General features: G+C 37.3%; 1 protein-coding gene across 1 annotated transcript; it reads left to right on the top strand.

Annotated features, from left to right (window-relative positions):
• Nucleotides 1-604: 604 nt before the first annotated feature.
• On the top strand, nucleotides 605-13737 carry inka2 (inka box actin regulator 2). The gene is made up of 2 exons (NM_001113117.1): nucleotides 605-777; nucleotides 11987-13737. Exons 1-2 carry the CDS (start codon nucleotides 742-744, stop codon nucleotides 12998-13000), a joined length of 1050 nt encoding a protein of 349 aa, NP_001106588.1. The 5' UTR covers nucleotides 605-741; the 3' UTR covers nucleotides 13001-13737.
• The last annotated feature ends 1021 nt before the right edge of the window (nucleotides 13738-14758 follow it).

Below are 14758 nucleotides of genomic sequence, written 5' to 3'. Positions count from 1 at the left end.
TGTCTTCGCCCTATTTTCTTACTAACAATAGTGTGGAAAATCCCCCCTTAGGCTCTTACAAAGCACACTGGTAGATCCCGCTCTTGTCCTGCTGGCAAGGAGGGAGTCAAACTTACAAATAAACTCAATAAAAAATATTGTTTAAAGTTTACCTAATCAAGGCTTTTTAGAGTTTTATTTATCATTTTCCTTTTAATTTTATAAACTTTTTTTCCTTTGAATTGCTCGTAGAGCATTTTGATTTCAGATGAAACAAAGGCAAACTTCAGAACCCCCCCTGCTGGGCGCTTGCTCTCATCAGCAGGGCTCTATAGTGATCCGTGGGGCTGCCTACTCATCAGGGCTGGGCTGTCATTGGTTACAGTGCACAGTAGCTCATCCTGTTCAATTCACACAGAGCTTGGGAGGGCTGGCAGGCTGTTCAGAGAGCAGCATACCAACTGCTCTATACAGTTTTCTCAAAGAATCTTTGCTTTGTGTTTAAACAGCGGAGAAGTGTAATATTACAGCATCCTGCAAGGACTCCCCATCATTTACTTCACTTGGCTAATCAGCCAGACAACAAGTGCTTTAAATCACCTATATTATTTAGCTGAGATCTGTGCACAGATGGAATCAGACTGAATCTGAGCTAACACAAGTGTGACTCCTTGCACATGCTGGCTTTGGTTTTCCTGGACTGGGGTCCCCACACAACCTCACAAATGGACTTCTCTTCCTGATCTTTCAGAGGGGGAAAAAATGGATCAGTATATCCGCAGGCTCAGGCAAGAACTGGTAAGGAGTAATGCTCTGTGGGAATGTGAACTTGGATTAAAATGTGAGTTTTATTGCAAATCAGGTCCTAACTTCAAAGGTAACCTGTTCTTTGGTCCTTTACATAATATTGGATTGGAGCTTTATTACATGCATTTTAGGTGTATGATAAAACCATTTTAATATTAACAACATATTGAAATAGCCATGAGCTGCCATCACAATTAGAAAGTATCATTTGCATGTTGCAGTAAAGCATGCTGTTTAGTTTACACAGTCCCTAATATCAGATGTGCCAATATAAGTTCTGGTTTTAAATTCTGTCTGAATTCTGTGTTTCAATCATTAATAATGCACTGAATTGTGAAAGACCTACTCAGTTGCACCAACAGCTGCAAATCTCTGGCTCTGAGGCAGCCACTGACAGAGACCGCACAACTTTGAAATCTCTTGCTTTGTGTTTGTTTACTTTTGTTTAAAAAACATTGTGATTTCATCTGGATCTTTAATGTTCCAGACTGATTGCATCACTCACACTCCTAAAACAGAAACACACTGCGCAATAAAAAAATAATTACCCATGCCAGGGATATTGCAATGCACTAAAGGGACCTCAGGGTATTACAAACATAGTAACATAAGCACAAAGCAAAAAAGGGAGGGTTGCTGAGATAAGGTGCATAAATAGGTCAAATTTTTCCCATTCTGAGGCATATTGGAGACCATTTAAAGGTGTTTTCATTTACCTTCTCCTCATCCTCTATTAACTAATCTACACATTCTTTTATAAACTGAACTACTATGAAGCTGCCAGCCATAGTTATACAGATCCATGACCAGTGGCATACTTGCCAGGTGTGCAGGCACATTACCTATTCCTGAGGCTCTGTTAACTTTGTTTATGGCAATTCCCCTGGCTTTGACCAACTGCACAGAAACATTTCAGGGTATACCTTATATGTATAACTGTATAACTTTAAAATAAAGTTATACATACATACCTTGCAAATAATTAACCCTCTCTATGTATGAAAGAGGTATGGAAAAAAAGACAATTTTCATAAATATATAATTATGCGCATGTGGCCTGCCAGGTATGATGTGATCCCACTATGCTCCATTTGTAGTGCAAGACTGCAAAATGGGTGCAATATGTTAGGAAAAAGTCATAGCATGGAATACCAAGGGATAAGTTACACTAAGAAACTTATTTGCTACAAAAGTAGCAGGCATTGAGCCAACCCTGTTGAAGTAACTGAGAACAATAAAGTGCATAGGAGCACATACAAACCTTATTAGTGTATTTGCAGTGCTGTGTGGTACTATACTTTCCAGTGCAAGACAATGTCTGTGTTGCTTTCATGTAGGGCAAGGACCCACATATTAGCCCCAGCACTTGCGTGATGCTACCCACATTAGATCTATTAATGTGTGGAGCTTTACATGTGTAGGACAAAGTATTAAACTGGGGCCAACTTCTAGATGGCGGCTTGTGGAATCGTTTTTGATTTTAATGGCGACAACCTACACTACTATTTAAAAAAATTATACCTATTTTCAGCCTACAATTCATGGGTGTGGCGTTAGACTAGACCTGGATATTTATTTTAATACACATGCTGTGTAGTAGGTACTTATATTACCTCCATGCAGCAAGTCTAGTTTATAGGTATCCAGTATAAAAGGAATGGTCTAGCAGAGATACAAAAGCACAACATTGTCGGCAACCATGGGGCAAATTAACGAATATGTAGATAACAAAACACTAATAAATTAAAAGTATAATCTGTCAATATTATTCACATGTTTATGTATTTCTGTCAAGAGAAGGGGGAATGTGGATAATTTCTGTCTAGACTCTCTTCCATGTAGATATCCACCTGTTCTGTGTATTACAAAGGGTACCGCTCTGTATAAGAAATTCAAAACACACTGACAGTATCCCATGTTGTTATGATGGAATGTAACAACTGCTAAGGCTCGGGTTTTTTTCTTACTCTTCCTAACAGGAGGTAACCTCTACAGCACCATGTGGTTTTAAGATTTATATTGTCACCCTTCACACTCGTTTTTTTCCCTTCATAATCACACATCACTTGATATTTCTTAAGGAAGGGGAGATTAATTATTTTACAACCATGCACCAGCATGCCAGCTTTTAGTCATCGCATCCAGTTCTCTATTTCAACCTGGAACTTTAAAATCTTCCTTTCAGTCATGATACGAACTGTTTTAAGGTCTTAAAAAAGCAGGGATTTCTGGGCCACTGTTGACATGGTATCTACTGTAAATACTGCTCTATGCACATATTTTCTAAATAGGGCCGAAAAGCAGAAAAACTGTTGGAACAAAATACTTCAACAGTAATGCAAGTCCAAAATCTATTCCACATGGGATGGCAGACAGTCATTTTAGTAAGAAAGGAAATTCAGTTTGTGTAGTATATATGGATATGAACATATTGTGACTTGCCCTACAGTTACTCAGTGCCTTTTCTTTTTTTGACGCGAATTGTTTTTTTCCTTTTAATAGCATAATGCCTATAACAACTAACCTGAAAAGATGTCAGACCTCTTTATTGGCATCATTGTCAAGAATGTACTATTTAAAAAAAGCAAGAAGATATAGTCTTCAAACGTTGGGCTTATTTTCTTTATGGTTGAGAAAAGATTAGCACATTTTAATAGTGACAAGAAAGTCACCAAAAATGAATTGCAGGGCTTGTACCCAGCAACAATTGTCACTGAGGGGATGCTGAAGTCCCTGTTGCTTACCTTAATTAGGTAGCATGGAACCCTTATAAAAATAATCCCACACAATAACTCTGTGTTGTTACAATAAAATGTATCATACCATTGGCACAGTCTATAGATCTAATTTACAATTGCAGTTGCAGTCATGCAAAAATTGACATTCAGTTAATGCATTGACAATTGACACCGTTCATTAAAGGTGCTTACATCCAAAGACACCACTTTCATGTTTCCTATAGTTGTGCTTGGCACCAGTGTGTCCATCCCACCCTCTGTTCTGAATAAAGTGCAAGTGAGCATATTGACGAAGGGGAATCCTTAAAGCTTGCGTCTAAAAAATCACACATGGACGTCATTTTGATGTGCTGGAAATAAGGCTCATGACTCATTAAGCTTTTGTTGTGGAATAATTTGGAGAAAGCTGCATTGTGGGTAAAACATACAGCAAATTACAGGCAAAACTGTACTTTGCACACTGCACTTGTGGTTAAAAATGAGTCTTTATGTCTTGGATCAATGTGAATGAAATGAAACCTTATCAAGCAGTAATTTCACATAAATTACCTTTATGTACCCTTATACTTTTAAAACAGGCACCTCCACAGCAGGGAAGGAATGTGCATACCTATTTTTGTTAGCTATTTTACTGTAGATTAGTGTACATTAGATTTAGTGCAACATATTTTTGCAGGGGGTAATCCTATTTAGAAACCTGCCATACAACATTGTATCAACAATTTAACTACTTTGAGACTTAAAGACTTTCCAGAGAAAAGTCTATAGAAGAAATCAAAACCATCAGAACATTCTATTTCCCATCAGTATCTATGATTTGCTGTCAGGTTTTTGGCCAAGTGTAGGAAATCTGATTCTATTTTTTATGGATCATCTCCCTAAGGATAAGTGTAATGAAAGTGATTAGATGAAAGGTAAGGAAGGGTATTTTTAACTAAAGACCTAATGGTGTGTGAACCTTTTAATCACACACACACAAGTACGTTCAGACCATGCAAAAGAATTAGGTGCATATTTATTCTAGTGTGTAAGCCACATCAGTGGTGATGTTGCCCATAGCAAATGATCTTTGCTTTTGTTTTTTAACTTGTAGGTGAATGTTCAAATCTAATTTCTGGTTGCTATGAGCAAAATCACCACTGATGTTGGCTTACACACTAGAATAAATATGCTCTTAATGCGCTTTACAGCTGTAGTTTAGGAGTCACACCCACAGGGGCTGATTCATCAAAGTATGAGTTTGAATCCCGAAATGGGTAAAATTCGGATTAGATACAATAATTTCTGATGATTGCAAATGTCACGAAAATGCTTACGAAAAAATTGTATTAGTCACGATTATATCCCATTGGCGATCCGAAAGTCACAAAATTTTCGTATCCGAACGATCATAAATGGTGGGAAAACCTTTCTGACTTGGATCCTTCTGTGCATGATTTTGGAAGCCTCCCATTGGACTCAATGGCACTCTGCAGCTCCAACCTGGCCCAAAGCTTGAATGAATTTGAAACTTTTGTACTCGTTGCGACAATACGATTTAGTCACATAATTTTTGATACACAGTACGAAGAAGTTGCGCAAATTACTGAAAAAATTGGTGAAAATACGCACAATACAAAAAAAAATAAAAATTTTTTTGTATTCTGAAGAAATCGTACTTTGATAAATGGGCCCCATAGTGTTGTGTTAATGTATGTGTAAATACTAATGATTTTTTTGTTTCCAGTGACTTTGCTTACATTTTTGTAATATGATATTACTGCAGATTGCTTTTTTTCTTCGTATTTCTGGGTGCAGCCACCTTTACTATTACCATTTAATCACCATAAATCATGCCATAGCATAGAAAGTGTATAGGACTCCAAGCAATCCTTCAGATCAATCGAAACATAGTTGATTATTTTGACTCAGCAACCCCTTTCCCATTTGGTCAGCTGAGGGAGCCTCAGGGAGCCTGTTGTCCTGTGTGGTGTCCTCAGCCAATCTTATTGTTCTATGTGCCTGACTGATATATAAGTAGTATTTTCAGTTTGACTTTCATATGGCCTAAGAGTCATAGAATATTTTTTTTTTCATACTGCATCTGATGATGACAGTAGAATGATGTAAGTTTGATTTAAAAAAAAAAGCAAACAAAAAAACCAGCTTAGTACGACAACAACAACAAGGGCCTTTTTGCACTCCCGGTTCCAGAAGCTGTATTTCTGGTTCACATTAAGCAGTAGGATTAATCATTGCATAATTTCTACAGCCTGGTATGGAAGTCAGGTTTGTATGGATGTCAGATTTACATCAACAGCCTACATTATGTAGACAATGTTCGCCAGTGTGCCCATAATAAGAGCTACTGTGGCCCAGTTACTGCCTTGTCTACCAAGAGGAGGAAGGCACGAGGAGTCCCTGCTACCAGCGGGGACTATTACTGCATTAAATGCCCCCTCCAGCAGTCCCAGCTGTTTGCACTGATGGTGGCCCTGACTGCAGGAAGGCTGGTTTATGAAAAAATGGACTGCACGCTTTTAAGCCATGGATGAAAACAAGCATTCTGGTTTACTGATGCCACTATAATTCAGATATTTCAGATGTCAGTTATTTCTGGTGATTTCATCTCAGTACAGACATCTGGCCTTTCCTGTATCCTTCCCCTCTCAGACTTGGTTCATCTGGTTCATTCAGGATTCTTCTTTCACAGAGAGGATAGTGGAAGACATCTGGCCCAAACCATTACATCCGGCAATCATTGCAGTTCTCACAGTGACATAATTTGAATTCCTGTTTATTAGTTGATGGTTGAAGAGAAGTATTGTGTGTGGTTTTGTTTCCTCCGCAGGATGGGAGAACAAATAAAATTTACCAGTAATTGCAGGGTTCCATTGGGAACAAAATAACCTGAAATTCAGGAGAGCAGTGCATTCAGTACAAGTTGCTATATATACAAATACAGTTGCTATAAATACAAATACTTGTTAGTTTAATAAATTGCTGCAATTGGCACAGGCCAATAAATTATCATAAAATCATTTAAGTTAGTATATAGTTGCCCATAAACTATTGTGAAATTCAAAAGTTCCATAGTGCCTCATGAGTTGGGGGACCAGGCTGTGACAAAAGTCCATGTAACAAGTTTAAATAAGATGCACTTTATAATTTCGGTAATATCAAATTAGATGTACCTAAGTGAGCACATCAAACACCAAGCACTCTCCTCCGGCACGCAGTATTAGAGTCCCGGGATTGGCATATATTTTTCTCATAGAAACAATGTGTAACAAGTTCAGTTGAAGTATGCCTTCCCTTAATATCGAATTCAGTATATCTGATGGAGGAACACAATAAGCAAAAAAAAAAGTTACTGGACACTCCTTTTCAGTGCTCTGTTTAAAACTGGTAACCATGTTACATTGCATGCCACACTTACTCCATTGGTTCAAATATGCACACATGCTACAAAAATTATATAATAAAGAGGTTACTTGCGTATCCTAGCGTTCCAAACCACTGCAGAGAAGGAAAGGTACACTCACTAAGGGGTGCCAAAATGTGTAGGCAGTAAGGACAGGCCCCTTTTGTGGCCTGTGTTCTCGGTGGCACCCTTACTATCTCGTTTGAATGAGACACAAATTAGGGCATAGGTAGTGAGCAGGAGGGAGGGATACTTACGTGCCTCCTGCCCTTCACAAACACAGGACTACCTAAAGCGGACAGCTTAGTTTCAGATTCCAGAGACTTGTGGCAATTTTGCAAGAGGGAAAGGCAGTGTGCTAAGTGCAAAAAATAGTTCAATGCACTGATTTTTATCACACTCTCAGAGATCACAAATAACGATATTATATATTTACAGTATATATAATACACAAGAGCCGTGAATATCATGTAAATGATATCCTTATAAACCGTCCTTAGCGATGATGTAATCGATTGTAATCAGTTGTCATTTCTGTCTCATGACTCACTAAAACCTGGCCTTCTGCCTTGTGCTTTTATGCAGTTCTACACTTATAATATCCTTATATTTTATAATAGAGGGTATATTATTCACTATGTATGTTTTTAATTATGGCCCCACATTACAAATAAACAGAAAACACAATTCTCAATTATTGTATTATTAATACATATATAGAAAGCGGCAACATTTTCAGCAATTCTGTAAAATAAAATGTGTATGTATTGAACCTACAGATTACAATGTTTAATAATTTAACAAACCAAAATAAAGCCTTGCAATAAACCCTTTAAATAAAGTAGCATGTGCATTTACTTGGAGGATGTTCATTAGTCCTGAGCACGCAAGGTTAAAAATAAATGCTTTCCTAGAAATTGTGGTTCCTGGGTTGTGACCAGTTGACATATGGTTACTGGTCTGTGTGTTAGCCAGTCAAGATCACACTGCTTGTTTTGCCCTTTGCCAGAAAGGTGGTGACTGGCTTATGTGGTGGGCAGAGCATGCTGAGATTGAGATGAATGTATACTGGAGCTGGCTTTGTGCCACACAGAACTGTAACTCTGCCAGCCCAAATCAGTTTACCAGTTTAGTGCCATCTTTCCTGTATACTGTGCACACACACAACAGCACACAGAACAAAATGTGTCTTTCCTAGTTAGACTGATATCAACTAAACATGATTAAGTTGATGTAATTATGTAGGTTTGCAGAATGTAATACACAGACAAAGCATTTCTTTAACATTTCTTTTCAATCATCATGTGTAGTGAGTGTATGCAGCATAGTCTATTATGTATTACTATGAGAAGGTAAAATGCCTTTTAAAATATTCATTTCAGCATGAAGAAAAAATCATGGGTAGATTTATCAAAGGTGTAAATGGTGTTTCCAGCACTTTCCAATCAGTTCACATTTATTCACCTTCTGGAACATTTTTGCCGCTTTTCTCCTGAATCGTTAAAATTGCAGAAGATTGGACCTAGGTCATAATAAGGTGACAAAAATAGTCAAGAATCCAATGGTTCTCTCCCTGGCCACCTTTTTTCCTTAGGAGGAAAACTAAAGGGGAAAGAAACATGGTAAATTAGAGCAGGGATGAAAGGGTTAAGCTCTGGCATTGTATTAATCATGATGGACAGGATAATGACAACCAGCATTACTGTCTGCTGGAGAGGTAAGGTGGCAGCTTTGTCAATGCTTCAGTGAAACAGAAGTGTAGAGGAGGTTGTATCAGCAGAGACCAAGAGTAGGCAACGATCTGCAATTATAGAGTCCAGTCTCTTTTCTAAATGCCTTAGAGCACCATTTACTCTATGCCACCCTGCAAAGAGTTACAAAGCAAGCCTTTAGTGCTCAGTTTGCACCGTACTGTTTGTAGACACAGCTGTATTGGCACAAAATCATTGTTTTCTTGTTTGTGTCCTAAAGTGCTGAGGTTCCACATTTTGTAAATATGAACAAGTTACTTTCATTGCAGTAGTGTAATGAGAATTTGACATTGTTGTGATCTTGAAAGCTTAAACCACTTTAAAAGAAAAGGAAATAATGTAACACCATGTAGTGAAATTCTGGAAATCTGGAGTCTTCGTGCCCTCTTTTAACTAAAAAGGCTTATAAAAAGGCACCTGGCAGGGCTGTAGAGGACAAGTTGATTTCTGTACTTATAACCAAGAATATCCTACATTAATAGGAAGGTCTGCAGTACCTTAAGCTTTCCTGTGTATTTGAGTTAACAAATTGGTTTATTAGGCCATTATAATCTTGTTTTTTCTTTATTATTTTGCCTTTGTTCTTGACTAAAGAGGTAAATGCCTAATTATTTTCCTTTTGCTCTGTTTTCTGTAAAGATTTGTAAAAGCCTCCTGTAAGCCTCCTTTTATCACAGCCTTCCTTTTAACCTCTTCTAGCCCTACTTTTAGTGTAATAATCCCCTTACAAGGGGCAGCAGGGGTCATGTTCTCATACAACTGGAAATGTGATCAGTCACATATGAATGAACATGCATAAAAAATATAGCAGCAATAGGCAAATATGCTTCTCATAATTTAATTAAGAGACAGGGAGTGCACAGAACTAGGTTTAGTTTAGTGTCAAACTTTAAACCACAGTATTAAACAAAATTCTCTCTGTCACTATTACAATTACTGCAAATGTCTAAGCATTCACACAGCATATTTTAGGGTAGAACTTTTAACCTTTTCTTTTTTCCAGGACTGGGGAATCAGTTCAGATCTCTTTTTTTTCTCTATTGTTTATAATTAAATACATTATCATATGAAAGGGGGATTTGGCTCACCATATGGCTTACCATAAAGAACATGGAGGCCCATTTTGGGGTCCGGATACACCAGTTCTCAGCCTGTACTTCAGAAACTATGCTACATAATGAAAACGCCATGGTGCATTTACCTAGAAAAATTACAACATTATAGTTAGTAGTGTGAAATCGCCCTACTTCACCGCAAAATTCACCGATCTTCATACAAATTTTTCTAAATGCCTAAATTTTGTCAATGTTCGCCAAAATCCCTTGAAATGAGTAGCCATTCTTTTGTGCGTTTATTATAATGCCAAATACTGTACATTGGAATCAATGGGCATTTATTTGTTCTTTTTTTTTTTGCTTGCAAGGAAAAACATTTCCAGTGAAACAAAAGTGCATGGTGAAATAATTCTTCTGCAGTTTCTCATATAATGTTGCTGCTTCTGTAAATGCTTGAATTCTGAAATGAACATTTGTTCATATCTAATTATAACATAATACAATATAATATTAATTAATTTAATGGTACCTGTGGTAAAATGAATGGAATCATGGGGAGCAGTTGGAATGTATATTTAATTTCAGACTTGTTGGACCAAGTGAGTCAGTTAGATAGAATTAGAGATGTAGCGAACATCGCCGAAAATGTTCGCGAACCTGTTCGCGGACTTTCGCCAAAACTCGCGAATATTCGCGAACTTTGCGAACCCCATAGACTTCAATGGGAAGGCGAACTTTAAAACCTAGAAAAGCCATTTCTGGCCAGAAAACTGATTTTAAAGTTGTTTAAAGGGTGCCACGACCTGGGCAGTGGCATGCAGGAGGGGGATCAAGCAAAAATTTCTCTGAAAAATACTTTGTAAAAAAAACACCAAAAAATAACGCCAAAAAAAAAAAACGCCAAAAAATAACGCCAAAAAAAACCCGCAAGCTATTCCTATGTATATGCATAGGCGATAAAACGCGGCGGAAAAACCAAGGCGAAAAAACGCGGCGCCAAAAAAAAACGCAGCGAACCCAAAGTGGCGAACATCGGCAAAAGTCCGCGAATTTACGCGAACACCCGATGTTCGCGCGAATTAGTTCGCCGGCGAACAGTTCGCTACATCTCTAGATAGAATCCTGTTGAGAAGTGGGCCTTATATGCCTCTTGAGCTTCTAACTTGATATTTGAAGGAGTTAAAAAATTTGGTATAGTGTTTCTGTTTCCGTGTTAATGAACAATGTCAGAGGGGTGCCAAGAACATAGGCAAGTTTCATATGCTTTTAATGTGTTGGCCAAGTTACAGTTGTAAAACTGCAGGCAGCTGTCAGGGTGTATTGATCATGAGCACTTTGATCCTACTTTAGGTAACCTGATAGCTGATTTCTTTTGGGAAAGGAAAGTGACAGGAAGGAAGGAGAGAAGCGAGAAACTGATGCCACAGCAGGATAATATATGTCAAGGGCTAGGCTTACCCAGCAGTCCAAAGACACATTTCACAATAATGTCAATACTGGACGAAGTGGGTATTTTTGCAAAGTAAGTAAATGCTGGGCAATCTCTAGAGGATAAATCAAGTGAAGTGAAGTTACCAACTACTGAAAATCTGATATCTATGAAAATTAAACATCAGTTATGGCTTCCCTTATTTTCAAATATTATTCATGTCAAATATATGTACAAATCTAAAATCTTTATCCTTCTCCCTAAATAAGAGTAAACAACGTGTGGGTGGGGTTGGTATATATGTCTTTAGCTTTTTAAGATATGAACAGAACCAGTATGTAGGCTTATGTAGATATCCTGATATTGTTCAGGCTATTGATCTGATAAATGTAGGATTTTATGAAAATATTTGACAGTATTAGACATTACAGCGATGAATTATCTTTTCCTGGTAACTATCACTTTTAATGTTGGGTAATTCTGAACATTTACACAAGTAAACATAAATAAACAATAATAATTTACCTGAATTAATTTATAAATGATATAAAATCCTTTGAGCTACATTACTACATAGGGTACGCGTTAAAAAAGTCTAAAATATAGGTGCAATAATTTATATACTGTGTCCAAGTACCTATTAAGTCCCTTTTCATAATCATATTTTTACAGTTATAGTCCTCATTTGGCCTTTTTGCTCCTTAGTATATGGGATATTGTATATTTGCCTTTTCTTTTTATTTTACTTGCATAATTAGTATTTTTTTGCCATTAATATGGCCCTGTAACAAGCTATTCTGATCTATTTTTTTTTATCTCTGCAGGTGTCAATGAAAGAAGTTGGAGAAGGCTTGCAAGAGCAGATGAACTCCATGATGGGGGCCCTGCAGGAACTGAAACTTCTCCAGGTTCAGTCAGCTTTAGAGCAGCTGGAGATAGCAGGGGATCAGAATGCATTCTATGGGATAGTGCAAGATCACTGTTGCCAAAATGTGAGAGAGAATCATGAGGTCAGGCTGAGTTCCAACCAACAGGCTGGAAATGACATGGCAGGTGGAACAAGTCTAGACAACATACTGGCTTCCAAACAAGGTTATACTCCTGCAGGCTCTCTTTGTACTTTTTCTATGCCAGGTACAAAACAAGGTCCTCAGGTAAAATCTTTGAAAGGGGGCAAAATTGAATTTGAATGCTCCTCATCCATTTTATCTTCTGTAGACACTGGACCCACTCAGGAAACAGCATCAATAACAAGCAACTTTCACAGGCAGCATCCTATGGAGGCTACAAATACCCTTCCGGATCCAGATTTTTTTATACAGGAGCATTTAGCAGATGAATCAAAAGACTGGACATCATCCCTCATGTCCCAGAGCAGAAATCGTCAGCCTCTTGTTTTAGGTGACAATGTCTTTGCAGACCTTGTGGGAAACTGGCTTGATTTGCCAGAATTAGAAAAGAAAGTGGAAAAAAGTGGAAGCAATCAGAGCATAAGCAAATCTCAGGAAATCTGCAAAAGACTGTCTCTTACAGCAAACTTCTTTAAAAAAGTTTTAAGAAGTGTGAGGCCAGACAGAGAGAAACTGCTCAAGGAGAAGCCTGGATGGCTTCATGCAGAAGACCAAGTGGCAGATATATCCAAGCGAACAAAAAAGGGAAACAAGCAAAAAGGTGTATTTTACTTTCCATCTCAGCCTGATAAGAAAATCTTGCATGGAGTTGAAAAACACCGTAAAAAAGAGGCTAAATGCTCTAAAATACAGGGCATATGGACAGATCAGAAGCGCCAAGAATATCCAAGCACAGGATTTGATATGAACACAGCTGTTTGGGTTTAAACTGTTTTGGGTGATAGTTTTGAGTTGATGGCACAATGTGTTTTTTAGATGGAAAGACATTAATGATGCTGTACTGCAATTCAGCAGGACTGAATTCAAAGGGTGGCGTACATCCTCCTTGATTTTTTAAAATATTATCTATGTGAATTAACTAAATAATTAAAATACAGTAATTTGATAATTTAGTAAAGACCAGTTAAGTAAATGCTGAGCTGGCTTTCAGCACTTGAGAAAGAGGGAAGTGTAAATACACATCTCCGTTTGGGACAAAACCTGAATTTCTTCTACCCAACACCTTAATTTCAATATTTGTTGTCACATCGAGGTGCAGGGAAATGTCATTAGAAGTAATTGCACCCTGTAAACTTAAGTTAAGAATTAAAGAGTTCCAGAAATACTTGTCTACACTTAAAGAATAATCTAGATATTGTGACCCCCAGTTTCTAGACTTAGAATAAATATTCTTGTGGACTATTTTCAGCTATTTTTCATGGGGTATGATTATGTTGGTTGTCACATATGTGGTATAACTATCTATATTAAAATGGACTGAGGCAACTCTTTAGCTCAGTTAAGAAAAACATGAATTAAGATCCCTTATCTGGAAACCTCTTATCCAGAAAGCTTGGAATTATGGGAAGGCCATCTCCCATAGACTTCATTATAAGCAAATAATTTAACATTTTTAAAATGATTTCCTTTTTTTCTGTAATAATAAAATAGTACCTTGTACTTGATCCCAACTAAGCTGCATACTTCATATTGAAAGCAAAACTATCCTATTGGGTTTATTTAATATTTAAAAGATTTTTAAATGACTTAAGGTATTGTATCTAAATGAATTAATTAAAAGAAGTCTTATATGGAAACCCCAGGTCAAATAAATCCCATACCTGTAGTGGAAAAGGGGTAGAGTTTCTAGGAACTAAAAGCAAAACCCACGTTGCAGCTAATACCTCTCGATCAGTGTCTGTACAGTGCAGTGGCCGAAATCCTTTTATATAATGTTTGCTTTTCCAAAAATAACTTAGGGCTTCTAAAAGAGCCAAATCCTCTTAGATAAGCACTGAATGCCAAAAAAAGCATCTATAAAAGTAAACTGCAATTTGAACTTTATATTTTTCCTTCTAGTCTTAACAGCCTTCATAATAATTTTCTCATGTTTATTGATAAATGTGGATTTTAAACAATTTTGGCAACTTTGAAAACAAGTTTTACATCTGGCACAGAAAGAACCTAAATTTATTCTGTAACCTAAAGTTTTGGCACTTGCACGATTTGTCCTGGGCAGAAAACAAAGCGAAATAACCTTCTAGAAAATATAATGGTAATCATACTTACACTCCAAGCACAGGCAGCAATAGTACATTTTGTTGGGTTTTGCTGCCTGCCTGTGAGTGAGAAATCACGTAAACTCATTGGGGCTGATTCATCAAAGTACGAGTTTGAATCCCGAAATGGGTAAAATTCGGATTAGATATGATAATTTCTGATGATCGTAAATGTCACGAAAATGCTTACAAAAAAATCAGAATAGCCACAATAATATCATATTGGCTGTCCGAAAGTCACTAAATTTTCGTATCGGAACGATCGTAAACGGTGGGAAAACCTTTCTATCTTTGATTCTTCTGTGAATGATTTTGGAAGGCTCCCATAGGACTCAGTGGCACTCTGCAGCTTCAACCTGGCCCAAGGAAAGTCACAATACCGAAGCTTGAATGAATCCAAAACTTTTGTATTCGGCGTGACAAATAC

The sequence above is a fragment of the Xenopus tropicalis genome, chromosome 2, assembly GCF_000004195.4.
Source record: "Xenopus tropicalis strain Nigerian chromosome 2, UCB_Xtro_10.0, whole genome shotgun sequence".
Lineage (NCBI taxonomy): Eukaryota > Metazoa > Chordata > Amphibia > Anura > Pipidae > Xenopus > Xenopus tropicalis.
The sequence above is the reverse complement of the archived record's forward strand: the minus strand, read 5'-3'. Positions and strand labels throughout refer to the sequence as shown.

Coding starts and splice junctions, on each gene's coding strand:
- inka2 (NM_001113117.1), top strand. CDS start 742: ATGGATCAGTATATCCGCAGGCTCAGGCAAGAACTG. Junction 778..11,986: donor GCAGGCTCAGGCAAGAACTG/GTAAGGAGTAAT, acceptor TTATCTCTGCAG/GTGTCAATGAAAGAAGTTGG.